The sequence below is a fragment of the Elgaria multicarinata genome, chromosome 20 (genome assembly GCF_023053635.1).
Source record: "Elgaria multicarinata webbii isolate HBS135686 ecotype San Diego chromosome 20, rElgMul1.1.pri, whole genome shotgun sequence".
Classification (NCBI taxonomy): domain Eukaryota; kingdom Metazoa; phylum Chordata; class Lepidosauria; order Squamata; family Anguidae; genus Elgaria; species Elgaria multicarinata.
The window spans coordinates 19,872,967-19,900,791 of NC_086190.1; the positions used below are offsets into that span (position 1 = coordinate 19,872,967).

The 27,825-nt window shown below is 54.2% G+C and overlaps 1 protein-coding gene across 3 annotated transcripts in view; it reads left to right on the forward strand.

Moving 5' to 3' along the window:
* The window catches only part of SPEN (spen family transcriptional repressor), a 63,676-nt gene that overhangs the window by 34,594 nt on the left and 1,257 nt on the right, over positions 1-27,825 (forward strand). For 2 of the 3 annotated variants that reach the window (XM_063145321.1, XM_063145322.1), the window contains 12 exons: positions 5,757-5,917; positions 6,725-6,925; positions 7,183-7,334; positions 9,688-9,813; positions 10,317-10,430; positions 11,471-11,584; positions 12,960-13,060; positions 15,039-22,929; positions 23,669-24,106; positions 24,566-24,760; positions 25,759-25,917; positions 26,583-27,773. In XM_063145321.1, the coding sequence (XP_063001391.1) occupies positions 5,757-5,917; positions 6,725-6,925; positions 7,183-7,334; positions 9,688-9,813; positions 10,317-10,430; positions 11,471-11,584; positions 12,960-13,060; positions 15,039-22,929; positions 23,669-24,106; positions 24,566-24,760; positions 25,759-25,917; positions 26,583-26,714 (9,784 nt within the window). In that variant the 3' untranslated portion in view covers positions 26,715-27,773. Of the gene's footprint in view, positions 1-5,756; positions 5,918-6,724; positions 6,926-7,182; positions 7,335-9,687; positions 9,814-10,316; positions 10,431-11,470; positions 11,585-12,959; positions 13,061-15,038; positions 22,930-23,668; positions 24,107-24,565; positions 24,761-25,758; positions 25,918-26,582; positions 27,774-27,825 lie in introns of those variants that run through there. The other variant, XR_010026349.1, reaches the window with a different exon arrangement.

Sequence of the window (27,825 nt, forward strand, 5' to 3'; positions counted from 1 at the left end):
ATTATAAATAATTATGAACTTTAGGGTGGATTCCTGCATTGAGCAGGGGGTTGAACTTGATGGCCTTGTAGGCCCCTTCCAACTCTGCTGTTCTATGATTCTATGATTCAACTCCCATCTTCCCCAGATAGCATGACTAATGGTCAGGAATACCAGGGCACCAGGACAGGGAAGTCTGGGCTTGGCCGAGACACAGTGACTGACCAAGCCTACCTAGTGAGGTTCAAGTCTGGACAGCGATTTGGACCCGGTCTCCCAAGTCCATGTCAGGCACTCTGTCCCGTACCCCATACTTTTATTTATTTTATTTATTTATTGCATTTATATACCGCCCCACAGCCAAAGTTCTCTGGGCGGTTTACAACAGTTAAAAACAGTAAACATTAAAAAAGTAGACAAAATTTTAAAAAACATCAGAAACATATAGACAACAATATAAAAACATTATCCATTTAAAAACAACAGTTCTGGCGTCCATTAAAAAGAAACTTAGCATTATTAAATGCCTGGGAGAAGAGAAAAGTCTTAAGATAACAGTGTTATTATTATTATTATTATTATTATTTATTTATATCTGGCGAGTCTCCATTAGACCACCGGATCCCACCCCATTCCGTTCTGTATCCACCCCACCCCACCAGGCTTTTTGCAGCTACCGTCAGTTTGAAAGCACCGGAATGACCTGGGAAAACACTTGAATGATCTGGGAGCACCAGATGCTGAAGCTAAGCAGGGAGGCTACAGCAAACACTTTGAAAACAGTTCTCATGGTTCTAGGTATCCTTTGTAAGCGGGGGGGTGGGGGTGGGTGGGCTTTCCCCAAGCCCGTGGCTTTTCTTGAGTGATGCAATTTCCCCATCACACTTACAAGCAGAGTCTGCATTTGGTAATGTTCCTTTTCTTCACTGCCATGATACAAGGCAGTGTGTGTTACTGGGAATGACCTTTCACACATGCATCTGTGTACACATGGGTGGAATAGAACATCTCTGGGAAAAATATGGACACCTCTAACATGTAGCACCTGAATGAGGAGTTACACACTAGTCAACTTCTGCGTCTGGAATTCCCCCTCGTTCCTTTCTTGCATCTTCTTGTGGAAAATGGGATAAACGATCTCTTCTCTACCACATTGGAAAACACTCTTTGAGGCTCAGCATGGAGGTAATTGGGGCAATTTAAGTCCCAATGAAAGAAGCGAGTTCTCTGTCATAACAGTGCCCTGCTTAAAGAGCGACTGCTGTGCTGTGACATTACTTGTGCAGCCTCCTCACTGGGCTTGTAAACTCTCCTCCTTTTATCGATCTCTGGTTGCATGGAGTTGGTGGTTGCAGGCACATTGCGTTGGCCGTGGACCGAATAATCCCAGAGCATGATCTGCGGTGGTTTCATAAAACGAGGCAGCCTTCGCCAGCCTGATGTCCTCCAGATGTTATGAACTATTAAGCCACGATTTTCAGCGAGCCTGCTCCATGGCCTCTCTGCAGGCCACACTTATTTCCTGCTCATGAGTAGGCCTTTGTTCCTGAGCAGTGGGGTGGGCCCTGGCAACGCAGCCTCATGTTCAGAAGGACACCATCCCCATGGCCAGACGTCTGTTCCCGCTGCAACTCACCTGAGCCATGACTCCACCACCACCACCTTTGGCACCTCCTTTGCCTCTTCCCTTAACACGGACTACATTCTTGGGTCCTGAGTTTTTTCTTGCACCATGTGGTCAGAGGCACCTCTTCTTTCCTTCGCCTGCTCCTTCTCAGTTTCCTCCAGCACTGCTAGGAATTAGTTGTTCCTCCCCATGGGAATGTTGTGCACCACCAAGAGAAATTGGGTTGTTGAGTGGTTTAAAAGCACAATCAATCAATCAACTAATCTTCGGAGGGACGGTTCAAGATTATCTCCTGTCTGTTTCAGCATCTGCATGAAGCCACTGGGAGAAGTCACCTTGGGAGGTGCAGTGGGGGTTTGATGTTAGTAGATGGATGATAACCAGTTGTTCCATACATGCTTAAAATCGGTGATGGCGATGACGATTTGATTCAGAGTTGAATGCTGGGGTGAGCGTCAGTGGGCAGTGTGATTGGAGAAATGCATGTTCTGGATGGGGTCACATTTCCCTCAACGGATTGGGTTTATGGTGCGCAGGCGCGTCTGGATTTCCAGGTGGCAGCTATGGAGCAGGAGTAACCACTAGATTAGACTGTGTAACGCGTTCCATGTGGGGCTACCTTGGAAGACTGGTTGCATGCTTCGGTGAGTGCAAATGTAGCAGCCCCGTATATCACGTGTTTTGTTGACTGCCGCTCCGTTTATGGGCCCAGCTCAAAGTCCTGGTTCTTCCTTGAAAGCCTAAACAGGTTGGTTCCCTGACTGCCTTGGGGAATGTTGCTTTTGTACACAGGCGGAGTGTTCCTTGTTTCAGTTGGCCTTGAAAATCCACAGCTATATATCTTCGCTTTATACTGCCTTGCCTCTCTGTTCCCATTGTTCCTTTTGCTGTCGTTTGGTTGTATTTGATTGAGTTTGGTGTGCTTTCACTATTGTAAAACTTTGAAAATATTATTAGCACGAGAAACTTTTTTAATAAGTTGAAAAGCTAGGAGCACTCTTGTACAAGAACAGAGCCATGCTGGTGAAGCCGGAGCCCCACCTCGCCCAGAATCCCCGTAGCGGCTGTCCAGATGCCCCAACCGAAACCCCACATGTAGGGCATGAGTGCAAGAGTGCAAACCCTCTCGCTCCTGTTTGCACCAAAGCCCTTAAAACGAGCTGCAGTGTCCTCTTCTGTTTTTGTTGCCATTATCTGTTCCGGAAAACAGACTCTGTTTTGAAATCAATTTGGGGGGAGACTCCCTAAAATTGCTGGTTCTAAGAAGCCCATAACTGACAAAAAGCAGCAGGCTGCCTTCTTGTTTGCAGTCTTTCGTCCTCTTTTGCTGTGCGACAGGATGAAAATAGTGAGCCGCGCTGCACGTCATTTCCCGAGTGGGTGCTTTTTTCCTTACACAAATCCTACAACCTGAGTGGCTTTATTTGCTGCTAGAACAGAATGCGCAGTAAAATATTTATGGAAATAAAGATTTAAAAAAACGTACGAGGTTAGTGGGGAGGTGGAGTACAGAGAGCTTGGGAGCGTGTTCGTTTTGATCGAGGATGAAACCCGCTTGAGACCATCCGGTCTGGGCCCTGTTTTGTAGCACGTGCATTTCATTTGTCCGCCTGGTTGGCCTCCCTGCCAGCCAATGGCCTGGTTCAGACAACACGCTAAACCCTGCTGCTTAACCACAAAATGCTTAAGTTCCCTTAACCATTTTGTGGTTAAGCAGCAGGGTTTTAGCGTGTTGTGTGAACCAGGCCACTGTGAGCTCCGTCAGGTGTTTGATGCTGAAGGCGGCAGACCCAGCAGCTCACTTCTAGGTAAATAGTTACGGCTGTTTAAACAGTCTAGCTCTCAGGTGGGCGTTTTTATGACTTGCCCTGTTCTGTGCCTTCCATTTCCCTTTGTTGAAGGCAGTGTACCAGACGTTGGGCTGTGCCCGCCTTTCCTACGAGCACTCCTAAACGCATAGCTGGCCGTTCTTAAGCAAAGCTAGGGGTTGTGTAGTCCAATGCATCTGGAAGGCACTAGGTGGGGGGAGGCAGAGGTAGGGAATTTTCACATGGCTCATTTCTGGTTGGTGGTGTGTTTGTGAGTGTTGTCTTTTTTGTCTCTTGGTACTTGCAAGCATCTGCAAATAATGCCCTTGGTAGCAACCACCAGTGGAATCCCGATTCCTGCATCCTTTCAGAGAGAAATCGTTGGGTTGTAAGTGCAGCTAACGATTCAGATTCGTTTGGTTAATGATTAGTCAGTTGGCAGGAACTCTTCTCCCTCTAAACGAGAGAAAGACAAGGATATTGTTCTTCTGAAAAGACCAGGGGTGCCTCTCTGGAGCTGATTACATTGCTTTTTAATAGCTAAAGATACGAAATTGCAAAGTCAAAATTGTTTCAGTCTCTTCACAAAACAATACAATACAAATATCAAACACAAAACACACATTCCATTTCATTCAGGTCCTGTTTATATTGAGCCCCAAACTAGGCAACCAAACCCTATCTAGTTAGATCTTTCATCCCCTTTATTGACTAACCTTAGTCAGTTTCAAAGTTCATGATGTTACATAGCCCATGTTTTGCTTAACTATTCTGTCATTGTTAGAGGAGGTTTGTTCTGCCACTTGTGCCTCCAAATCTTTGCCAAAGTAAAGAAATGTACAGATCGATTCAGTTTGTCTTATGGTTTGCCCAAAAGTAATACCGCTACTTCCGTGTTAGTTTCAGTCGTTATTTTATTGATGGCTTCAATTACCTGTATCCAGATGTTCTTGATTATTGGACAGGTCCATCACATGTGCAGGGATCTTACATATTTGCTTTAATTTGTCTCCAGCACTCTGCTTCCCCACCCTCCAACTTGATTATTCAAGACTCTTAAGGAGTCAAATGCCAACAAGGTACCATTTTAAAATTACTTTTCAGCAAGCGTGTCACAAGGCGAAAACTGCTTTCTTTTATTCCAGATACATACCAGAACCTGTCTGGGATCACATATTCCAGATCCCTATTTCAGCCATTCACACACTGCCATTTCACTACTTAACAATTCTAGCATCATACCATGGATTCCTAGGTAATTAACCTTTGCACTTAATAATACTGGTTTGACAGTTCTTTTCACACAAAAATTCCATATGTGATAGTATTGGTTAAAGCCAGGTCTTGTCACGACCGTTTTTTTCGCAGACAGGGTTGCGTGTTGTAATCAGGAAATCCACCACCCATACAAGGCCATACAGTTCTCACAAAAGTTGTTGTTTCATGCCTTTTGAAAGGATCTGTAGGTGAGATTCCTGGTTCCATTTATACCTTAACCTTTAATTGTAGTAATAGTACTATTATTTTCAAAGCTGAATAGTGATCACAACAGCACAGAGAATGCTGATTGCTGCTCTTGGTGATGCTTCCTTTGATGCCTGAGTATACCCAAAGGGATGGCAGGGCCCTGGCAGACCTTCCAGCCGTGTGTCATCTTCCAGCCTTCATGTACTGCTTCTGAGCTGTTGAAGCGCTGCATTTTACTTAATTAAAATCTTCCCTACTGTAATTTATTACCCACATTTGGTTGCCTAGGCAGCTTTTTCTGAGGATTTTTCTGAGGAAATGCTCTGGAGGATGATTTCCTTGTATACGTTGAGTTGTGATTATGAAAATTGCCCTTCGTTGCATTAGAAGCCAGGAAAGAAGATCCAAACCAAAAGTAGCAGATTACTTCCGATTAAGATCTCTTTTGTGTTATCAGGGTAACACAAAAGTAGCTCTCCTGATTATCCAAACCCACAGTTATTTGGTTATTTCAGGTCCCTTAGATATAGGGTGCCGAGCGCTGAAAATCTGTTTTCTGATTGCCAAATTTGTATAGGGCTAAAAAGAGATTTAGGATTTGAAGTTGGCCTGCGATTTCCAGATGTCCTTGAGAATTTTTCTGTGTTGCAACATAAGGAGAATTCGGATGAGCCTCCCCATACCTTTGACTGTGGCTTGAAGGAAGCGAATAGCAGCACCTTGGTGTTGTCCCCTGGTTGCTCTGTTGATGGGTAGAAGAAATGAGGCCCTTTGTGCCTCGTCACTGTCGTTTCAAGGCCACCTCCCACCACACCCACACCCACACTCACACCGCTTGCTGGATTTCTCATGATCCCCTCCTTTTGCTCCCACAGCAGTGACTCCAGCAGCAGTTCCAGTGACGAGTCCCCAGCCCGTTCCGTTCAATCCACAGCTGTTCCAGCACCCACCTCCCAGTTGCTTCCATCTCTGGAGAAAGATGAGCCCCGCAAAAGTTTCGGGATTAAGGTTCAGAATCTTCCAGTGCGCTCCACAGGTAAGATCCAAGAGGAGTCGTCTGCATCACCTGTGATCCGTGTAACACCAGAACAATGTGGCGGCTGCCCATAGCACTCCATTGGAAAATGTAGGTCCAGTTTAATGAGCTACTGGCTTTGGAACTTCATGCACAGGCTGCTGCAGGCCAAGAGGCTGAAAAGAAGTGTCGGACGGCAAATGGACAGCCCTGGATTTTCCAAGGAGGAGGGGCTTTGAACAAGCTGGGCCCTCAGCCTTCTTCCAGTCCCACGCTTATTGTGGGCCTTTTCAGTTCAGCCAGAGCTGGAAAAATATTTCTGGCCTCAAGGTAGACCAAGTGCCTGGGATTTTTCCACATGGGATATAAGATACATGAAGGTAACAGCTCTAGCCACTATACCACACTGGCTGTTGTGCTTCTGCCCGTCATGAGGGAGGAGCATGGGTCAGCAGAGTGATTAAGCCCCTTCTCTGACCTATCGAGGTCTTACTTAAGCTCGCTTCTAGCTTAGGAGATGTCTCTGGACTTCTCCCCCACCCCCAAAAACACACACCAAAATGGTTGTTGCAAAGAGCCCTAGGTAGGGCTTGCTTAAAGGTAGAAGAAGGGGAACTGGGGATTAAATGTGTGGGTTGGGGATGGATGCTGGCTGAGCCCCCCCTAACAGCTTGCTCTGCTCGCAAGGCAGCAGGTGTGTACATCCAATACCGCACCATAAATATGGAAATGCATAACATGAAGGGCAACGGCCACGTGTTTTTCAAAGACTGCCCTGCCTTCTGTAACCACCGGTATGACTCTTCTGGTTTGCTCCTTGGGGTGTAGACACCAGCCTTAAAGACGGGTTGTTCCACGAGTTCAAGAAGTATGGGAAGGTGACGTCTGTGCAGATCCACGGGGCCTCCGAAGAGCGATACGGGCTGGTGTTCTTCCGGCAGCAGGAGGATCAGGAGAAAGCGCTGAATGCCTCCAAAGGGAAGCTGTTCTTCGGCATGCAGATCGAAGTGACAGCTTGGATAGGGCCAGGTGAGCGCACGGAAGGAAGAGGTTGCCATGAAAGAAATTCTTTTTTAAAATGTTCCTTGTTTCATAGAGGTTGGCAGACTGGTCTTAACATTTAGTCTCATTGCTTCCTTCGATCCAAAACTATTTGGGGTGTGGTGGCGTGAGGTCCAGCCCTCCTGACGTGAGCGGCACTTAAGAGATATTTAGGATTTCAGGAGTAGGCCTGAGAACATGCTGCACAACGCTAGAGAACTACTACTTTTATCCTCTGCCTTCAGAAACAGAAAGTGAGAATGAGTTCCGGCCTTTGGACGAAAGGATAGATGAATTTCACCCCAAAGCAACGAGAACTCTCTTCATTGGGAACCTGGAGAAAACCACCACATATCACGACCTTCGCAACATTTTTCAGCGTTTTGGGGGGATTGTGGTATGTACACAGTGTGTGTCTGTGTGTGTGTGTGTGTCTAGAGAGAGAATTGTACCTTGTGTGACAGAACCATGGTTCAGCTTCCTAAACGTGAGCATTAAAGGTGCATTGTCCTAAGTTGCTTGGATCTGTTACATATAGCTACATCGTATTGGTGCTTGCTGTGGAAAGGATAAACTCCAGAGGTGAAAGGGCCGTTTCAGTATCCCTAGATAGCACTGTCTTAACAACCTTAGGATGACAACGGTTCTTCTTTACGTCCTTTGAACCCTGCCTACCGCCGAGAGTACCTTCTTCCTCGTGTTCCCTTGCAAAGACAGGAGACACCCTTGAGGTGGGAAGTGAGTGAGTTTGGCTGTGCTGCCAGAAGGGAGCAGTAGTGAGGGAGGTAGCTGAAGCAGCCCTGGCGCGCTGCCCCTTCCCTTGGAGACTGGCCACAGCATCAACTGATGGGCATTGCTGAATCCCAGAAGGTTTGTACCCTTCTGGGATCCCCCCCCCCCCCCCCCGGAAGTATCCTTTCGCAAACTCAGTTCCATGGCAGAGCGATGCGGGTCTGGCTCAGCGAAAGCTGCTTCCGCTTCGTGGGGGCGGTGGGGAGGCTGTTCCACACAATAGCGACAGGGAATGCGATGGTAAGCAGAATGGCTAGAGCTGAGCGTTGCTGGGGCTTTTAATTTCCCTCCCTTCGCTCATTCCCTCCCCAGCACTGCATGCAAACTCAGGAAAAGAAATGCCCAGTAAGGAGGGACATCCCATTTTTGGGTGGAAAGCTGTTTTTAAAAGGCTTCTGGGAAAGGAAGTCTTCTGTGAGCCTCTTGCCCTTCTCCCCAACCAGATGAGTTGAGTGTGTGATTTAGCATTCCTGAAGCAGCCGAAAGCCCAGCCCTGCTTTAGCGCGCCTGAAACTTTTAGCGCTCCGCTCACAATGTAAGACCCACGTGTGGTTTTGAAAGGAGAGGAAACCATCCGGCTTCTGCTTGTGGTGCAAAAGGATGAGTCGTCCTGCTCTGCAAACGTGGCGTTTGCCTGGGTCGCTAGTCATTAGAGGAAATGCGGACCCAAGTATAATCTTCCTGCCCACTTCAACCCTTTAAATCTCCAGGGTTTGGAGGCAAAAGGTTTCTGTTTTCTCTGGGACTGGATTTTTCAATATTTTCAAAGCCCTTTCGTTGGCTGTTTTTTTAATTAGATTTCTGCAGTTTCTAAAGATTAAAATCTAGAAAATTAGCGAGACAGACGTGCAAATCAGCATCATATAGTTTCATGGTTGTTGTTCTTTATCTGCATTGCATCGAGTGCATCATCTTGGTGTGAAATGAGTGAAGGAAAAGGGGGAATCGCTTTGTTTTTGCCACTAACGGCTAGGTGTGCGCAAACAACGCTTCAACCAGTGTAAAAATAAAATTAGACAACTGAACTGTTTTGGGGTAGAGCTGCAGAGATCCCGCACGTAGGGGTCTCCACAGAGAGTCCCTTTTAGTTCCTTTGTCAGCATGGATCATGATGGCTGTGAATGATGGACATACCTGGAGGACCCCAGGTTGGGGGTAGGTCAGCCCAGGCCCACCCGGCGTTGTGCTAGGTGGGCCAGGGCATAAGAACATCAGAAGTGCCCTGATGCTGGATCAGACCAAGGGTCCATCTAGTCCAGCACTCTGTTCACACAGTGGCCCACCAGCCATTGGCCAGGGATGAACAAGCAGGACATGGTGCAATAGCACCCTCCCACCCATGTTCCCCAACAACTGGTGCGCACAGGCATACTGCCTTGAATGCTGGAGAGAGAACACAACCATCAGGGCTAGTAGCCATGGATAGCCTTTGCCTCCAGGAATTTATCCAGCACCCTTTTAAAGCCGTCCAGATTGGTGGCCATCACTACATCTTGTGGTAGTGAGTTCCCTAATTTAACTATGCGCTGCATGAAGAACTACTTCCTTTTATTTGTCCTGCATCTCCAACCGGTTTCATGGGATGACCCCAGGGTCTAGTATTTTGAGAGAGGGAGAAAAATGTCTCCCTATCCACATTCTCCAAACTATGCATAATTTTGTACACCTCTATCATATCTCCCCTTAGCCTCCTTTTTTCCAAGCTAAACAAGCCCAGTTGATGTAACCTTCCCTCGTAAGGGAGATGCTGGCGGTTGCTTTCTCTAGGAGGACACCTGCATCCCAGGAGGGGCTTTAAGCCCACAGAACGCAAAGGGGCAGAGGCGCGTGCCTGCTCCTCAGGTGCAGGAGGCCAGCTCTTCTTTCGGAGAAGCTGAATCCTGCTTGACCCGGCTGCCTCTGTGGTGCCTTCGGCCCTCCGCATCTCTCAACGCAGGCTGCTCTTCTTCCTCCACCAGGATATTGACATTAAGAAAGTGAACGGGGTCCCTCAGTACGCATTCCTCCAATATTGCGATATTGCAAGTGTGTGTAAAGCAATCAAGAAGATGGACGGAGAATATCTCGGAAATAATCGGCTCAAGGTAAATGCATTTTCCCCCCCTTATAGGTGCTGCTCTTGGAGGTTTTTCTTCCTGAGATGTAGAATTGCTCTTACCAGTTGGTATGGTGGTGTGAGAATAGGAGTCCAGCTTCCCTCTCCGGGCTTTTCTGTTTTCCTGCGGACCAGGAAAACAGAAGATTCTTGCTGGTTCTTCCAGTCCCTCCAGACGGCATTTCTTGGCCCAGTTGCGTGGGCTAAGCGATGGGTGCAGAGGCTGTGTTTGGTGTCTCCGCCGTTAGCCGTTTTCTCCCTGGCTCACCCTGCCTGCCCTGTACGGACCGTGCTTCATCCACTAGCAATAGGAACGGACCTGAGTTGGCGTCCATTTAAGCTTGTACAGTGTACGTTAATTAAAGCCAGCGTATTACTTTCTCACACCTGCCCTAGGGCTATTGACGCCGAAGTAGGCCTGCTCTTGTTTCAAACGAGCTTAATTGTGAATCCTTTGCCTGACTGGACGTTTTTCCCCCTCTTGTGTCCCAGCTGGGCTTTGGGAAGAGTATGCCTACCAACTGCGTGTGGCTGGACGGCCTCTCGACAAACGTCACGGATCAGTATTTAACACGACATTTCTGCCGCTACGGTCCAGTGGTGAAGGTAGGTGGGAAGGCTCTCCACGGCGTTAAGCGGCCCTTGTCTTTCCCCCCTTGACAAACCCGTTCATTCCGGGACCCCACCCCACCCCATCTTGCAGAGATGCTCCGGCCCCTGGCTGAACCAGGGACCCTTCAGAGGGCTCGAAATCCCTTGCAGCCACCTTCTCCATTGGGGGAAGAGAAGGCTCCAAAGGAGCCCCTCCCGGCTGGCGGAAGGGAAGCGCTCCGTGTACGCGTGCTCCCCTCTCCCTCTGCCGCCCCATACCCTCCCCCGACTGCAGAATCGCAGGGACTTCGGGGATGGAGCACCGCGTGGGGCTCCTGTTCTAAGCGGGGAGGGAAATGAATGCAAAGGGAAGGTCCTTGCCACAACTCCGCTGCATGTCCAGGCCCACAGTGCCTTTAATAGCTTGCCCTCCCACATATATCTGAGGTACACGCTCATGTTTAAAAGCGCAAATTCCCTTGTAGCGCCGGCAGAAGCTGGTTTCGCAGCTTGGAGCCGTGTCCCTCTTCTCGTGCCTCAGGATGAACGAGGAACGCAGGCTGTTTGGACAAGCCTGGGCCGGGAAGGTCTCCTGCACAAGCTCCGTGCCAATGCCTGGGCTTTTGAACTCGTGCACTGCTTGTGTTCAGGCTGAAGCACCACCTTTAGCACCTGAACGTGGGACGAGCGCTGCAGTTTTACCATTTTTTAAAAAGGAAGTCGTGCTTTCTGGGCCTAAAACGTCCCACTAACGTCTTCTATAAGTTCTGCCAGCTAAAATGACTGGGGGTGGGGAATAAATAAAACACAGAAAAACAAAATAAAGGCATGAAAATACCTCAAGCCACAGTTTGCACAGTCCAGAGGAATCTCTTTTGTGCCTTTCCATTGCCTGAGTTACAACGTGCTTTTTGTGGGGGAGCTGAAAACTCCTGTAATTCGGTATCTGAACGGTATCTCCGCTGCCGGCCCCCAAATCGCAGGAGCTTTCTGGGACTGATGTTTCCTCCTGCAGACGAGGCTCTTATTTTGGTTTGGTTTTGTTGTCTTTACAGGTGGTGTTTGACCGCTTAAAAGGCATGGCCCTCGTTCTCTACAATGAAATTGAATATGCACAAGCAGCTGTAAAAGAGACCAAGGGGAGGAAAATCGGTGGGAATAAAATTAAGGTCAGCAAAATTCACATCTTGGAGAGCTATATATATATATATATAAAACAGAACACAACAGGACCGCCAGGGGAACTGCTTCAAGGCGCAGAACATTCTGTCCCCGTCTCCAAGCGTTCACCATCCCCTTCTCTGCTTAACAGAGGTGTGAGGGCATCTTCTGCTGCTGTTGTGAGCAGGCCTCCCTTCTGGCCTGTCACTCGCGTTGCTCAGCCTTTCCGTTCCAAGTCCTTGGGATGTTGGCCTTGGTGCCCCTACCACTAGCTTTGCGGTTGTACAAATGCTCTGGCTGCTTACCACAGAACTTCCTTCCCAAGTGCCGATAACCCTGAGAGCAAGACCCTTCCCTCGATGACGCAGGTGGGATGTGTCTGGTGGGCGCTTGACCGGCGGGATTTGTGGCAAAACCACTGCTTGTGCTGCCTTCCAAAGCCACGTGCTTTTCTCTCCGTGGAGGTCGCCTCTGTGCCAGAGGTGTGGGGTAGCCCTTCCTTTGCTGTGGGAGATGGCTGGCTAGGCAGGCCTGTGACGCTTGTGGCATCGCTTCCCAAAAGGGCCTGTGTGTGCGCACGCATCCTGAAGGCGCTGAACACCTGGGAAGGGCGTTGGCAGCCTTCCCCAACCTAGGGCCCTTCCAACGGGCCAGGATGCAACTCTCAGCATTGCCCCGCCCGGCTGCCCTATCGCCGCGGTTTCCTTGCATGTCGACTCTTGGCGTTTTATTTTAATGCAGTCTTCCCGAGGGCTTTTCTGGCACTTCTGCCTTAACCCTTTCAGTGCTCTGCCCCTTTGCTTTCTTAACACGAAGCAGGGGCATTGGATATCAGGCACTCCCCGTCCCGAGGAAGGGGTCTAGCATGCTGGGCATCTCTGGGTTTGCTATGCTGTGCGAGATTGGACAAGGTCATTTTAATTGGAGTTCCCAGGAAAGTGAATGTAATACCACTAGCTGCGTGAACATATAGTTAGAAGTGACCGGTGATGCCCTTCACTCAGGCATACGGGCACATCACCGCTGTTTTCACCGTCAGTGGCTACGAGCCGTAATGCTGACGCTGAGCCTCCCTGCTCAGAGGCTGGTAGCTGCCCGAGGGCACCTGGCTGGACCGTTTTCGAAGCGGAACGGTGGATCGGATGGGCCCAACCGACGTGACAGCGCTCTCATGCCTCCGTCGGACTTGCAAGGTCCCACGTTCCACTGCCATTAGCTTGTGCCTCAGAACCACTAGCAAAGAGAAGTTCTCCTCACATCATGGTTTAATAATGTCATTCCTGCATTCTGTTTTCCCCACGTTTTAAATGCAGGCGATAAAACGTTTGCAGGAATTGGGCCTAAACTGGGAGTAACACATCTTGAAATATTCTTATTTTTCAGGTGGATTTTGCAAACCGCGAGAGCCAGTTGGCCTTCTATCACTCCATGGAGAAGACCGGCCAGGATATTAGAGACTTCTATGAAATGCTTGCAGAGAGAAGGTGAGTGCTTCTGACATGCTTATGCCACTGCAGTGGTATAGTCCCTCCTTGTCGGGGGCTTTTGCTCCCATGTTTTTGTGTCACAAGTTCTCCTTTCCTGAAGGATGTTAGGGTCCATTTTTAGTTAGTATGTTTTCATGCAGCACTTTTTAGTTGCTGGAAAGGCAACTCGTACATAAAACAAGTAATAAAATAAAATATCACTTGTTTTGGGTATAGCAGAGTCACAAAGTTTGGGCTACTTTGTACATTCCAGTTTCCCACAGAAGATCAGTCTCCCTCTGACTAGAGGAGGGCGTTCTTGTAACATTCGGAGGCCGGAAGGCTGCAAGAACAGGGAGGTGGGGCAGCTGAAACCCACAGGAATTAATTTCCGTGGCATAAAACAAAATGTATTTTAATGTGAGTAAGAAAATAGTAACTTTGAAAGCGGCCCTTCCCTTCCTAGGCAGCTAAGTGTTGGCTGTTTCTTAAGAGCTAGTGTACTTTTTTAAATATCAGAATTGCCTGTAAAATTGCCAGTTTGGGCTTTTGCCTTCATGAACCATTTCCTATCAAACCCTCCTCCCCCCCCCCCAAATTTTTTTTTGTCAAAATAGATCATTATTCTGTTGGTGCCAGTTTGTTTCCCAATTAAAAAACAACACCATTTGCACGATGTTCCTTCAGTGCCAAGGACCTGGTTTTTTGGCAGGCAAGGACAGCTTCCTCTCAGAGTTGGACTGATCTATTTTTTCAGGCCTGACAAGGGGGCGCTTGTGGATTGTGTTGGGTAAGCCGTGCATCTTGGCTGCCTTTCCCTCCTACGCTGTTCTTGCACAATTCTGGGTTTTGGTCAAAATGCTATACCCTCCGCACCTCATTTTAAATGATCACCACATCATGTTAGCCCTATTTTATATAAGAGGTATGGTAGGTGATTTTTGTTGGGTGGAATAGAAATATAATAAATAAGTATATGCATATTTTTAGAGAGTCCATTGAAAATGTGAAGGGCATTTCAGCAGTGAAATTAGCAGAGGGGAAAAGGCACCGTAAAAAAAAAGGGCATTCTAGAGCTGGAGCGTGAGAAGTGCCCTGATGCTGGATCAGACTGAGGATCCATCTAGTCTAGCACAGTCTGAGACTGTTTCACTTAGGAAAAGGCCAGTGAGGGGGAGACATGAGAGAAGTGTACAAAATGATGCCGGCTGTGGAGAAAGGAGAGTGGGGAGATTCTCCACCCCACCCCCCATCCCCGCCCGTCCTTTCATAATACTAATATCCAGTGGGATCATCCCATGAAGCTGACTGGTGGGAGGACAGATGAAAGGATGGACCAGCTAAAAGTAGGGATGGGGGAACTCACTGTCGCTCTCCCGCTCGCTGGACCCCCGCCAGCCACCCGACCTTGCTCGCTGCATGTGGTGAGCCGCAGGGTGGTCCACAGGTGATCAGTGCACAGCGGCCTGCTCTCTCACCGAGCCACCGTTTTGCATAAAATTGACAGCTTGGCCTTTTTCGTAAAGGACCATTTACGCAACATCACGGGCCGCTTTACGGACGCCATTTGCATAAATGGCCCCTGCACCGAGTTGAGCAAATGCAGGGATCTTCTGCGGACTGGCGTCCAGGGGGCCGAGCCGGGGAGGAATCACTGCTCTTTGAGCCCCAACCCAGTGGCCGCACCATCCCTATGCCAAAGTCATCCAGGTGAGCCTCATGGCCAAGTGGAGAATAGAACCCGGACCTCCCCAGTCCAACCCCCTCACCACTACATTCCAGAGCCTGCATGCCTGTGGACACCAGTGGCTGTGGAGAACGGGGGCGGCTTGTGCTCATGCCCTTCCTCTGTCGGCTTTCCCTTTTTCTCCGTTTCCTGGATAATCGGTTTGTGCCAGTATATCTTTGGATGAATGCATAGCTGCAATGATTAAGCTGCTTGTGGCAGCCTTGAACTGGGGAAAAGCTAACTTTCCGGTGTCCTTGTGTTTGGCAGAGACGAGAGAAGAGGATCTTATGACTATGCTGCTGATCGTACTTATTACGAAGCTGTGCGAACACCAGGGACGTATCCTGAAGATCCTCGAAGAGAATATCCGGCCCGCGGCAGGGAGTTCTATGCAGACTGGGATCCTTACCAAGGAGACTATTACGACCCGCGGTATTATGATGATCCGCGGGAATACAGAGACTACAGGGGTGACCCTTACGAGCAAGACATAAGGGAATACAGCTACAGGCAACGGGAGCGGGAGCGGTTTGAATCGGACCGGGACCGCGACCACGAAAGAAGGCCCATTGAGCGGAGCCAAAGCCCTGCTCATTCCCGGCGGCCCCAAAGCCCCGGGGCGTCTCCGTCGCAATCGGAGAGGCTGCAGAGCGATTCTGAGCGGAGGATCTACAGCCGGTCTTCTGAGCGGAGTGGCAGCTGCAGCTCGCTTTCTCCGCCACGCTACGATAAACCGGACAAAGCCCGCCTCGAGCGATATGCAAAAAACGAGAAGCCGGAGAAAGAGCGCGCTTTTGAGCAAGAGAGACCTGACAAAGACAAGCGCCTCATGAGGAAAGAGAAGCCAGAAAAACCCGAAAAGGAGAAAACGGAGAAGCAAAAGCGCAAGGCTAAAGTCCATTCTCCCAGCTCCCAGTCTTCTGAAACGGATCCAGAAAACGAGAGAGACCCCAGTCCTGAGAAAATAAAAGGTGGCAGCAAGCTGAGCCGGGAGAGGGCGGACAAGGAAGGGGCTGCGAAGAACCGCCTCGAACTCATGCCTTGCGTGGTGCTGACACGAGTCAAGGAAAAGGAAGGGAAAGTCACGGACCCCCCTGCCCTGGAGAAGCTCAGAGGGAAGCAGGAGAACGACGCCACCGCCAGGTGCCCCTTGCTGGAGCCGAAGCTGCAGGCGCCTCAGGGGGAACAGAGCAAGGCTGACCAGGTGAGACTGGAGCTCCCCCTCCGGGCGAAGGTGCCCAAAGAGAAGGCGCTTGCCAGTCATGTGGAAGTGGTGGAGAAGGATGGGAAGCCGAAGCTCAAGAAACACCCAAAGGCAGACCAGGCCAGTGAAGTGGCAAATCCAGTAGATCTAGAAAAACTAGAGGCTCGCAAAAGACGCTTTGCTGATGCAACCCTAAAGCCCGATAAGCAAAAACTGGAAATCAAAAGAAGCAGCCAAGAGGAGGAGGAAGCACGTGTGGTTTTGAAAAAGCAGGTTGACGCCACGGGTGAATCTGAGCGGAAGCCCGTGAGGAAAGAGACGCTGAAAAGGGAATCCAAGAAAATCAAGCTGGAGAGACTCACTGCTGTCGCCAGCCCCAAAGAGGCTCCGGAGCCCGCAAGCGTCTCTGTCGGCGTTGGCTTACGGCCCAACGCGGAGCTGCAGGCTCGGCTGGGAGAACCCCTTGATGAGCTGCTGGAAACCCCCGAGATCCCCTCGAGGAAGGTCAATTCAATCAAACTGCAGCACAGGCCCACGCCGATGTTGGAGGATCAAGGCGCGGAGAGGGAGGAGGCCTGGAAAACCTACTGCAGCCTCCCAGAAGAGATCTCTGACCACAAACTTGTCCAAGAAAAGCCTCCGCCGTCAGATATCGAGGAGAAGATCCCCATTGACATCGACCACACGCAGAGTTACCGGAAACAAATGGAGTTGAGCCGCCGCTTGAAGCAGCAAATGGAGATGGAGATTGCAAAGCACGAGAAATTTGGCAGCCCAAAGAAAGACCTCGACGAGTATGAGAGGCGTAGCCTGGTGCACGAGGTCGGGAAACCCCCGCAAGATGTGACGGACGACTCTCCCCCCAGCAAGCGGAAAAAATCCTCCGACACGTTTGATTTTGAGATTAGCACCAAGCGAGAGAGAAATTACCGGAGCTCTCGCCAGGTGAGTGAGGATTCCGAACGAACGGCCTGCTCACCAGGTCTCAGGCCCTTCCCTTTCCACGAGGAGGAGGAAGAGCTGCTACTGCTGGATTCCCCAAGGCTGGTGCCTTTGAAAGAAACCAAAGAATCGCCTAAAACGGACGAAAAGGGCCCTCCGTATTCGAACGTGGTCGTCAGGGAAGACGCATTGAAGTTCAACCCCTATGATTCCAGCCGGAGAGAGCAGATGGTGGAAATGGCAAAAATAAAGCTGCCGGCAGTGAGTTCCGAGGAGGAATCGAACCGGTGGGAATCCCAAGTGAAACAAGAGCCCAGCTGCGTGGACATTAGCTTTCCAAGTGGCGTAGTCAAGAGAGACAGCATCCGGAAGCGGTCGATACGGGATCTGGAACCCGGGGAGGTGCCTTCCGACTCGGATGACGATGGTGATAACAAGCCCCCTTCTCCCAAAGCGTCTTCGTTACTAGAAAGCTCCAGATTATCTTTTTTATTACGGGACAGGGAAGAGAAACTACGTGAGCGAGAGGAAAGGCTGCCAACCTCCTTGGAAAGGAACAAATTCTATTCCTTTGCATTGGACAAGACAATCACTCCTGACACAAAAGCCTTGCTTGAGAGAGCAAAATCTCTCTCGTCGTCGAGGGAAGAAAACTGGTCTTTCCTCGACTGGGACTCGAGATTTGCTAGTTTTAGGAACAATAAGGACAAAGAAAAGGTGGATTCTGCCCCCAGACCGATTCCCTCCTGGTATATGAAAAAGAAGAAAATCAGAACAGACTCTGGAGGAAAGCTGGACGACAAGAAGGACGACCACAAGGAAGAGGAGCAAGAGAGGCAGGAGCTCTTCGCCTCCCGCTTCCTGCACAGCTCGATCTTTGAACAGGATTCTAAGCGCTTGCAACACCTAGAGAGGAAGGAGGAAGAACTCGACTTCCTTTCCGGCAGATTGTACGGTCGGCAGGCGTCTCTGGATGGGACCCACAGCGCATCGGACTTTGTGCCAGAGCCGGTGGTTCTCTTCCACAGCAGGTTTGTTGAGCTCACGCGAATGCAGCAGAAGGAGAAGGAGAAGGACCAGAAGCCCAAAGAAGCAGAAAAGCAGGAGGATAAGGAGAATCGGCCCAAGACGCCGGAAGCGGTGCCTGAGCACAAAGAACCGGAGCATAAGCCTTCCCTTTTCGTCGGGTCGTCGGCAGGTGCTGTCGTAGCGCAAGAACCGCTGCCAGTCATGCCAGAGAAAGTAGCGAACGAGAAGCTAGCGGCCGACGTGCCCCCTTCCTCGAAAGAAGAGAAGCCGCCGGAATTCAGCCTGTTAGCCGAAGAGCCAAAGCCGCCTCCGGATCTCTCTCCTCCTGCTAAAACCGAACCACCTGAGCAGGCTGCAACCACACCAGTCATGGAGGGCAGCAAAGACGTCCCTCTTTCCACAGTATCCCCCAGAGAAGACTCCGTATCTGTAGAGCACCCTTCCTACTTGGACACAAAGCCGCCTACGCCTGGATCGTCCTTCTCCGAAGCAGATATTGGCACAAATCCAGAACCTGAAAGGGTCTCACCGCCTCCCAAATCGGTCACAAATCCTGAGGAATTGCCCGAGCCTAAAGAAGAAAGTGTTTCCCCAGCCCTTAACTCAGAGCCCAGTGCAGGCCAGAAAGCGGAGGCTGCCGCTGAGCTGCTTCCCTCAGTTTCTGACACAGAGATGGAAGCCGAACCCCCCGTCGTTCTAAGAGACAAGAAGTCGTACAAGAGCAAACGGTCCAAAACCCCAGTTCAGTCCGCTGTTGCGAATGTTGCGGAGAAACCCGTCACGAGGAAGAGTGAAAGGATTGACCGTGAAAAGCTTAAAAGGTCGGTCTCTCCCCGTGGGGAAGCACTGAAGCTCCTCGAGCTGAAGGTGGAGACAGAGAAGGCTTCAAGGAACGCTGCTAAATCCCCAAGCGCAGCCGCAGAGCCCGAAAACCCGGAGCCCAGCTTGCCCGTCGGCCGAACGAGGCGCAGAAACGTCAGGTCCGTTTATGCCACCACGGGAGACCACGAAGGCCCGTCGCCCATTAAAGATTCTATTGAGGTAACCAGGTCCACCAGGAAAAGAGTGGAGCGAGAACCTCCGGATGCGGCCGCGGTTCCCAACCCGCCAAGAAGAGGGAGGCCTCCCAAGGCCCGCCGCAAGCCTGAGGAGGAGAGCTCTCCCGTGAAAGCCGAGCAGGTGCAGCAAGAGGCGGAAGATGCTGAAGCGAAAGAGACTGTGGAGATCCCTAAATCTGCGGAGGGCTGGCGATCGCCCAGATCCCAGAAGCTAACACACAGCCACGCTTCAGCTGCCGGCTGTCAGCCAGGCAAGAAAGGGAAAAATGAGCCTAAAGCAGAGGTCCTGGCAGAGCCCGAGGAGCCTCCCGAACTGCCTGGCCAAGGGGCGAATGCCGGCGAAAGTGGCAACAAGCCCAAGGCGGACAAAGAGGCCACTCCGAGTGAACAGAAGCGAGACAGGAAAGAAGCCATCGAGATGGACCGAAGCGCGCCTGAAGCCTGCCCAGTGGAGATTGTAGAAAGAAGGCCCGTCCCCGAGAAGGTTGCAAAGGCCAAAAGGGGGGGACGATCCAGGAGCACCAAGGCCGTTGATAAAGCATTGTTGATGAAGGGCTTGAAAAATGTCGAAATCCGCCTCAATGTGGACGAAGTCAAAGGTGCTCTGCGGCCAAGCGAGGAGGAAACGGAGCCTGCACCAGCATCATCTTCACCCAAAAACAAAAGCCCCGCAAAGGAAGAGAAGTTGTCACCCCACTTCACAAAGAGCGGAGCAGAAGACCCGTTCCGGGAAGCGGAGCAAGAGGCGGCAGGCGAGTCCACACAGGTGCCCGAAGCGGACCAGCTGGCCAAGCAGATTGAGCTCGAGCAGGCCGTGGAGAACATCGCAAAGCTCACCGAAGGGCCGACGCCGGTCGCAGCCTACAAGGAACAAGCAGCCGAAGTGTCGGAGGTTCGGCAGGAGGAAGACGGGGACAAACCGGCCCACCAGGCCAGCGAAACGGAACTGGCGGCTGCCATTGGGTCCATCATGAACGACATTTCTGCAGAGGTGGAAAGCTTCCCTGCCGCCCCGCCGTATCCTACAGAATCGGAGTCTGAAATACCCCCGGACCCACTGGTGCTGCCGCCTACCCGAGAAGAAATGGAGCCTGAAACCGATCAAGCCGTCAGCAACATCTTGGAGTCAGAAGCGGCGGCTCCGGCTGAGCCTGCTGGGCCACCTGTTCCCGGGTCGGCTGCCGAGACGGAAAGCAAGGAGGCAGAAGTGAGCTTAAGCGAATCCTCCAATTCGGCGCAGGAAACGGAAACCCCGCAGGAGGCCGAAGTGTCTCGGAAAGAACGGGGCCGCCAGAAGATCACGAGGCCAAGGCGTAAGCGGAACACGAGCAAGAAAGGGGACGCCGTTATGGAACTGAGGACTGCGGAGGCCGGACGAGTACAGAGCAAATCTCCTGTTGCCAATGAAGTGAAAGGAAAGCCAGAAGGAGCCGGCAAAGAGGCTAGCCAAGGGAAGCGCTCGCCCTCCACGGCCTCCCCACCGGGGGCTCCCGACGCAAGCAAGGCCGCAGCCCTGGACATGGCTTCTCACGAGCCCGGTACAGAGAGCGGCTCCCTGCCCAACGAGCCCGAGGGGCCGGATCTGCCGTCGCCATCCCTTGCGGGTGATGAGGTGGGCCAAAGCGGGCTCCGGCTCCGGCCGGTGACGGACAACACTCCTGTGACTCCCCCGAGCGCCCCCAGCACCCCCCTGCCAACGCTCCTGCCTGCCTCGGCTCCGGTCAAGCACCCCCTGCCTGTCCCCGCTGCGGTCGTTCCGCTGCACTCCAGCACAGCCAAGGTGGCGGAGTGGATGGCCAAGCACGAGGAGGCCCAGGCCCACTCCACTCCTCCGCCAGCGCTTCCCCCTGACACAAAAGCCTCGGACATCGACACCAGTTCCAGCACTTTGCGCAAAATACTGATGGAGCCCAAATACGTGTCTGCAACCAGCGTCGCCTCCACGCACGTCACCGCGGCGATCACCGAACCCGTGAGTGCCCCTCGGGTGGAGGAGGCGCCTCCCCATGCTCCGCCGGAGGCCGCAAGGCCGGGGGCCGAGGAGAAGCCCGCGGTGCCGGCCACAAACGCTTTGGAGCTCCCGGCTGCGGAGGCCCCGGTGTTCACCGAGAAAGAGAAGGTCGTCACTGTCATTGCCCCCAAGGCGACCTCTGTGATAAGCAGGATGCCCCATAGCATTGACCTGGAGGAGACCCCCAGGATAACCTTAGTGAAGCAAGCGCCCCCGCCCCAGACGTGCCTCGTCAGCGCCCTTTCCCCCAAATACAAGCCACAGCGGCCCAGCGCAAACGACAACAGCCGCTTCCACCCGGGCTCCATGTCTGTGATCGAAGATCGGCCGGCGGAAACGGGCTCTGGCCCAGGCCTCCGCGTCAACACGTCCGAGGGCGTCGTCCTCCTGAGCTACTCGGGGCAGAAGACGGAAGGCCCTCAGCGGATCAGCGCCAAGATCAGCCAGATCCCCCCCGCCAGCGCCGTCGACATCGAATTCCAGCAGTCCGTGTCCAAGTCGCAGATCAAGCAGGAGCCCCTGGGCCCCTCCCAGCCCCTCCCCAAGGGCTGCCAGGCGCCCGTGGGGTACGGGAGCGCCTCCAACCCCTCGCTGGTGCCCCAGCAGTACAGCCCGTCGCCCGGCCTTCCCTCCATCAAGCAGGAGCGGGGCAGCTTGGAGAAGCCGGAGCCGGCACACCTCGCCGCCCAGGCGCCCGCTTCTCAGTCCGGCCCCGTGAAAGGCCTCTCCCAGTCCGCCAGCACTCCGTCCATCCTCGTCCACAACCAGATCGTGCTGCCTCAGGCCATGGCTGCTTCTGCCAACAAGAAGCTGCCGGACTCCGGTGCCCTGAAAGGGGAGGCAAAGCCGCTTCAGCTGTCCGGCTTGAGCCCCGGGGTTGGCCCGCACCACCCTTCGCTGTCTGGCAAGATGCACCCGGAGGCCAACCATGTGAGCGCGGGACCCGGCGCCCCAAAGCAGGAGCCGCTCTCTCCGCGCACCAGCGGGCACTCTCCCTCTCCGTTCCCCAGGGCTTGTCACCCGGGCGGCTCCTCGTCTCCCGCCCTGTCCGGGAATAACTCCATGATGGGGCTCCAGGGCTCCCCTTGCCCAGGGATCCCCGTGCCTCAGTACATCTCCAGCATGCACCCGGAGCAGTCGGTGATCATGCCCCCCCACAGCGTCACCCAGACGGTGTCCCTGGGCCACCTCTCCCAAGGGGAGGTCAGGATGAACACCCCTCCGCTGCCGGGCATCTCGTACGGCATCCGCCCGGAGGCGCTCCACTCCCCGCGGGCGGCGCTGCAGCCCCAGCGGTCGAGCACGCCGCAGCCGGCCCCCATCCGCGAGATCGTCATGCCCACCCTGTCTTCCCAGCATTCCCCGGAAGAGGAGATGCACTACCACCACACCGTGTGCCGCGGCTCGGCCCCCGTGCAGTCGGACGTGCTGGTCATGCAGCCGGACTACCGCATGCACCCAGCGGGCCTCCGGCTCGAGCAGTACAACGTGCCCCGGGAAGTGAGGCGGATGATGCACCCGCACATGGCGGTGGGCGGGGACCACCACCCGGAGACCCGGCAGTCCCGGACGCCGGAAGGGAGGTCCGTGAAGACGCCACCCGCCACCAAGACGCTCCCGCCGGGCAAGGAAGTGGCTGCGGCCAAGGCCTCCGAGGTCAAGATGGCGCACTCACCGCACAGCGAGCCCCGGCTGCTCAGCGGCCAGCTCCCGGGGCTGCCCTTGGCGCAGCCGGTGGTCGTCCCCCACGGCGTGCAGATCATGCACCCCGCCGGCAGCTCCTTCCACGATTACCGGACGATGTACGGCGGCGGCGACATGAGGAGCTACCACCCCGCTGCGCAGCTGGGCCACCCTCAGTTTTCGGGGGCGTCACCGATCGGGCTTCCTTCCCGCAGCATGACCCCCTCTCAGGTGAGCAGCGGCCCCAGAGGGAGATTCTGGGCCCACGGGCCATCTGGGCAGGCACTGGCCACGCTGACCGGCCACCCTGGCACGCCAGGGTTTGGGGAGCGGAGCTGGGACCTTCGCCCCTGAGCTGCGGCCCCTCCTTCGAGGCCTGCCCACTTCCACACACTGGAGGCTGCTCCCTCAGATGTGGCTTGGCAGCTGCCAGCCTGGTCCGCCAAAGCTTTTGGCCACGCTGCCTCTGCCCCCCCCCCCCGCTTTTTGCTGCGACGCCCTCACCCGGCGAGCCCCCTGGGAAGCTGCTTCCAGTCCGTCGCGCCTTTGACTTTGGAGGGCCGTGGCTCCGTAGCAGAGCGGCTGCAGGCGTTCCCAGGGCCAGTCCCTAGCGGCATCTCCGGGGAAGGCGAGGGAAGACCCTTCTTTGCCTGAGACCCTGGGAGCCATTGCTGCCAGTCCACGCGGACAGTGCTGAACTCGGAGGCCGACGTTTCAGAGCTTGCCGCCGCTAGAGCTGTCCTTAGACCAGCGGCAGGCAGAAGCGCATTAGACCTGCGGGCACAATTGGCAGCAGATAGGCCAGTCTCCCTGCCCCGCCCCCGCCCCCGCCCCTCCATTGGGCTACTGCTGGGAAGAGAGCTTGGCGCCACCAGGACCGGGGCTTTGCGGCAGGCGGGGCTGTGAGCCCTGTTGCCCTCTGGCCTTCTCCCACGCTAACAGTTTGCCTTTTGCCTCCCGCTCCTGCCAGGGCCTTCCGGAAGGGGAGCACTCGCACCCCAGCCAGCCGGCTCACAGCAAAACGCCGCAGATCTCCCAGGAGCCCAAGGGGGCCCAGGCGGCAGGGCCGGACCCCACCCACCACCCGGCCGTCGCCCGGCACGTCCAGCCAATGGACCCCCACGTGCACCTTCAGCGAGGCCAGGCGGAGCCGGGCCAGACCTCCTACCCGTCCCCCGTCGCCATTTCGGCCAAGCAGGAGCTGCCGTCCCCGCACCAAGGCCAAGCGCAGAAGCCGGGCCTGTTCGTCGCCAGCTCCTCCGGCCCCCCGGGGGCTCCTGCGGGCCTGGCCCCCTCCCGGCCTGAACCGCAGTCGGTGCTCATGCAGGAGGCCGCCACGCAGCAGCAGCAGCAGCAGCAGCAGCAGCCCGTCTCCCAGAGGCCCGTGGACATGGTCCAGCTCCTGACGGTGAGCGCCCCACTGAGGAGGCTCCTGCTCTGCCTTGGGGTGGGGAATGGGTTGCGGGAAAGAGAGCGGAAGGGGGTTGACAGAGGCTGGGCTTCTGGGTGAGCAGAACGCTGGCGTGATCCAGCCTCAGGGCTCCTCTCCTGTTCTCATGCTGGGAGAGGCCTGCTGCAGCCTTCCCGGTGGTGGGTGGTTTGGGGCAGGAAAGGATGCCGGGGGAGGTGGACTCAGAGGCAGCGGGGAGCCGCGTGCCAAGGGAGCGCCCCCCAGCCCAGCGTGGCCTGCCGCTGCACGGAGGGGAGGGGTTCACACACCCACACCCGCACCCCTTTGGCACCCTTCCCTCTGCGCTGCACGTTCCTCATCCGTGGCCAAATTCCCCGCCCATCGTGGCGGTTCTGTTGCTCCGTGTCTAACGCTGATCTTCCTCTCCCCCCCCCCCCAACCCGGCCGCGTTTGCAGAAATACCCCATCGTGTGGCAGGGGCTGCTGGCGCTGAAGAACGACACGGCCGCCGTCCAGCTGCACTTTGTGTCGGGCAACAACGTCTTGGCGCACCGCTCGCTGCCGGCCCCGGAGGGAGGCCCCCCCCTGAGGATCGCCCAGCGCATGAGGCTGGAGCTGTCGCAGCTGGAGGGCGTGGCGCGCCGGATGATGGTGAGGGGCGGCCAGGGTTCCATCCCCAGGGCCTCCGGTTCTCCCTTTCCACGGCTCTGGAATTGGGGGAGAGTTCAGGGGCCTCTGTGGGACTCGGGGGTGAATCTCCCCTCTGCAGGATTGGGTGCTGCTTTGGAAAAGGAGCAGCTTGTACATTTTATTGATTTCTTTATTTATTTATTACATTTCTATACCGCCCAATAGCCGGAGCTCTCTGGACGGTTCACAAAAATATAAAGGAAATTGCCAGAACGGTTTTTACGCTGGAAATATGAGACGTAGAGACAGGGTGTAGATTCATGCTTGACGGTGTGAGGGCAGAGACAGAATGGGGAGGGGGGTGAAGGCTTCAGGGAGCAGTGGTTAGAGTTTTCGTCTAGGGCTGGGAAGACCCGGGTTCGAATCCCTGCTCCGCCGTGAGCCGATCACAGCCTCTCATCCTCACCGGAATGGGAGAAAACGGGGGACGGGACGACGTCCCCATTGATCCCATGGAGTAAAGAGGCAAAGTCTCAGGGTGCTGCAGAGACAGAGGAGGTTTGATTCTGAGAAGTCCCTCCGCGCGTTCCGGCCCAGAGCTTCAGGGGCCAAGTGTTTTTTAGGAAGTGCCAGCAGAGATGCTGTGCTCCTCCCTCCTCCAGCAGGGAGATGACATTTCACGTGCAGCATTTGTTTGGATTTTTTTTAAAAAAAAAGTCAAGTGAAGACATACAGGATGGGGGGAACCACTTCCTGCTCGTCCAGGGGCTCCCTCTGCCTCTGAGCATGCTGCAAGTAGTCCGGTGCCTGATGAGGAGAGTGGCTGGCCGGTTTGCCAGCCGGTGTCCAGAAGGACCCCAACGGCGGCCAGCTCCTCCTTGTCTGTGCGGCAGGAGGAAGCAGGGAGGGAGGGGACCAGCCAGCCCCCCTCCCCCTCCCCCCCCCAGGGGAAGCCCCAGGTGGCTGCGGCGGGGTCTTGGTCGATCCCCTGGGGCTGAGCCGGTGGCCCTGTCTTGCAGGTGGAGAGCGATTACTGCCTGTTGCTGGCCTTGCCGTGCGGACGAGACCAAGAGGACGTGGTGAATCAGACCGAGTCGCTCAAGGCGGCCTTTATCAGCTACCTGCAGGCCAAGCAGGCTGCGGGCATCATCAACGTTCCCAATCCGGGCTCCAACCAGGTACGGCAAGGGGTGGGCAGGCAGAGGAGGAGGAGGAGGGCTTGTTCCCTCCTCTTCTGTGGTAGACATGCAGCTCCCTCCGCCCCCCGGGATGGGTTTGGATCCGGGGGCCCGGCCCATTCTGCCTCTCCCTGGGCTGAGAGGGGCCTGGAGGGAGGGGGAACCCCAAGTCGGGCCCGTGGCCTGCGGGAGGGAGGGTTTACATGTCAGCCTCCCACCCCTGAGCCTGTGTGGCCATCCGACAACACCGTGCAGGGGCAGCGGTGGGTAGAGCGCGTTTCTGTCCCCAGGGAGCACAGCCGTCCGTCCGCGTCTCCCCTTCTGAGCAGGCTGGGGCCGCCCACGCTTCATTTTAGGGGAAGTGGGGTGGGGTGAGTGCTGTGTTGCTCTTAGGCTTCAAGCCTGGCTTTGCTTGGGGGAGGGCCTTTCTGGTGGCGCCCACCAGGAGCTCCTCCCCCTCTTCTGAGCAAGCAGGCCATGTGGCAGCCACTACTGGCCGAGGGCTTAGGGAACGGGTGGGCCCCCGAGAAAGGCGCCTTGTGCTCCTCCGGAACAGGCCGGTGAGGGGCGGGCTCAGCCTTGCTCCTCTGCCGCCAGCCCACCCCCCGCCCCGTTCCAGGCGTGCGCTCACTCACCCGCTCTCTCTCCGGCTCTCTCTTCCGCAGCCTGCTTATGTCCTACAGATCTTCCCGCCCTGTGAGTTCTCGGAAAGCCACCTCTCCCGCCTTGCCCCGGACCTCCTCGCCAGCATCTCCAACATCTCTCCTCACCTGATGATTGTCATAGCATCAGTCTGAGTGGCTGACTGGACACGGACTTCTTCCTCCAAGGCCCTACAGCAAAAACAGAGAGAGAGAGCGCCCGTGAACGCAGGCGGGCAGGCAGGCGGGTGGGCGCCGGGTCTCCTGCCCCCACTGGGCCTCGATCAAACCCTCGCCGCCGGGGAGCAGCCCCCTGCCCTGTATGTTTACATATGGCTTTAGTGAAGACGGACACCTGAGGCACCCGGCTGGGCAGACGGGGGCCCCCGCGTTTTGGTGCCTCCTGTGGGGGGAAATGAAAGGAAGGCTATTTTTTTAATTTACAAAATAACTTTAAAACAAAACAAAACAAGAAGAAGGAACCAGAACTGCCTTTGCACTAAATTAGTGACTTTGGACCTTTGCACAGTTAAAGATTTGTTGTGGCGTTCCGGATGGATGTCCCGACACACGCCGCCCCTTGCGTGGTGGACTTTAGAACGCAGGATCTGGGAACGTCGGCTCCAGTCTCCAGGTCAAGGAGCATTTCACTCTGCCCCCCACCCCGCCCCTCGGTTCTCCCGGAGGCCTGCCCCACCTCCCTTCCCCGCTCCCCCCCCCCATGCTGCAGCCGCCTCTTCCTCCCCCATCTGGGATGTACAGTTTACACTGAAACAAAGCAAAACACGAAAGGGAGCGACTTCTCCTTCCTGGTGGGATATGCAGGACTCCGTGGGTGTGTGTACATAGAAGTCTCTCTCAGATATATATAGATATATCTCACCGACTTCAAAAAGAAATCTGATCCCCACAACATACTTTTTTTTTAATCTGTGCCAAAAAAATGTGTTTTCAGAGAAAATCTTATTTTCATACTCAGACTTTGTATTTGTCACTCATTTGTAAGTGCGCTTCATTTAGACATGGCCTCCCCTCCCGTCCGTCCATCCTTCCTCCTTCACATGTGGAAGTGTTATACACTTGTACAGACTTTTTATCTCCCGCCCTGGTTGTCCTCGTCCTTCTCCTAACACTTAATTTATGGAACTGTTTTCTCAGCGCAGTTTTGTTTTGTGTGTCCATTGGATTACAGACTTTATTAAAAAATACAAAACATTCCAGTGTTGACTGTGCTGTGTGCAGGAAGGAGCAGTTGAGGCGGACGGCT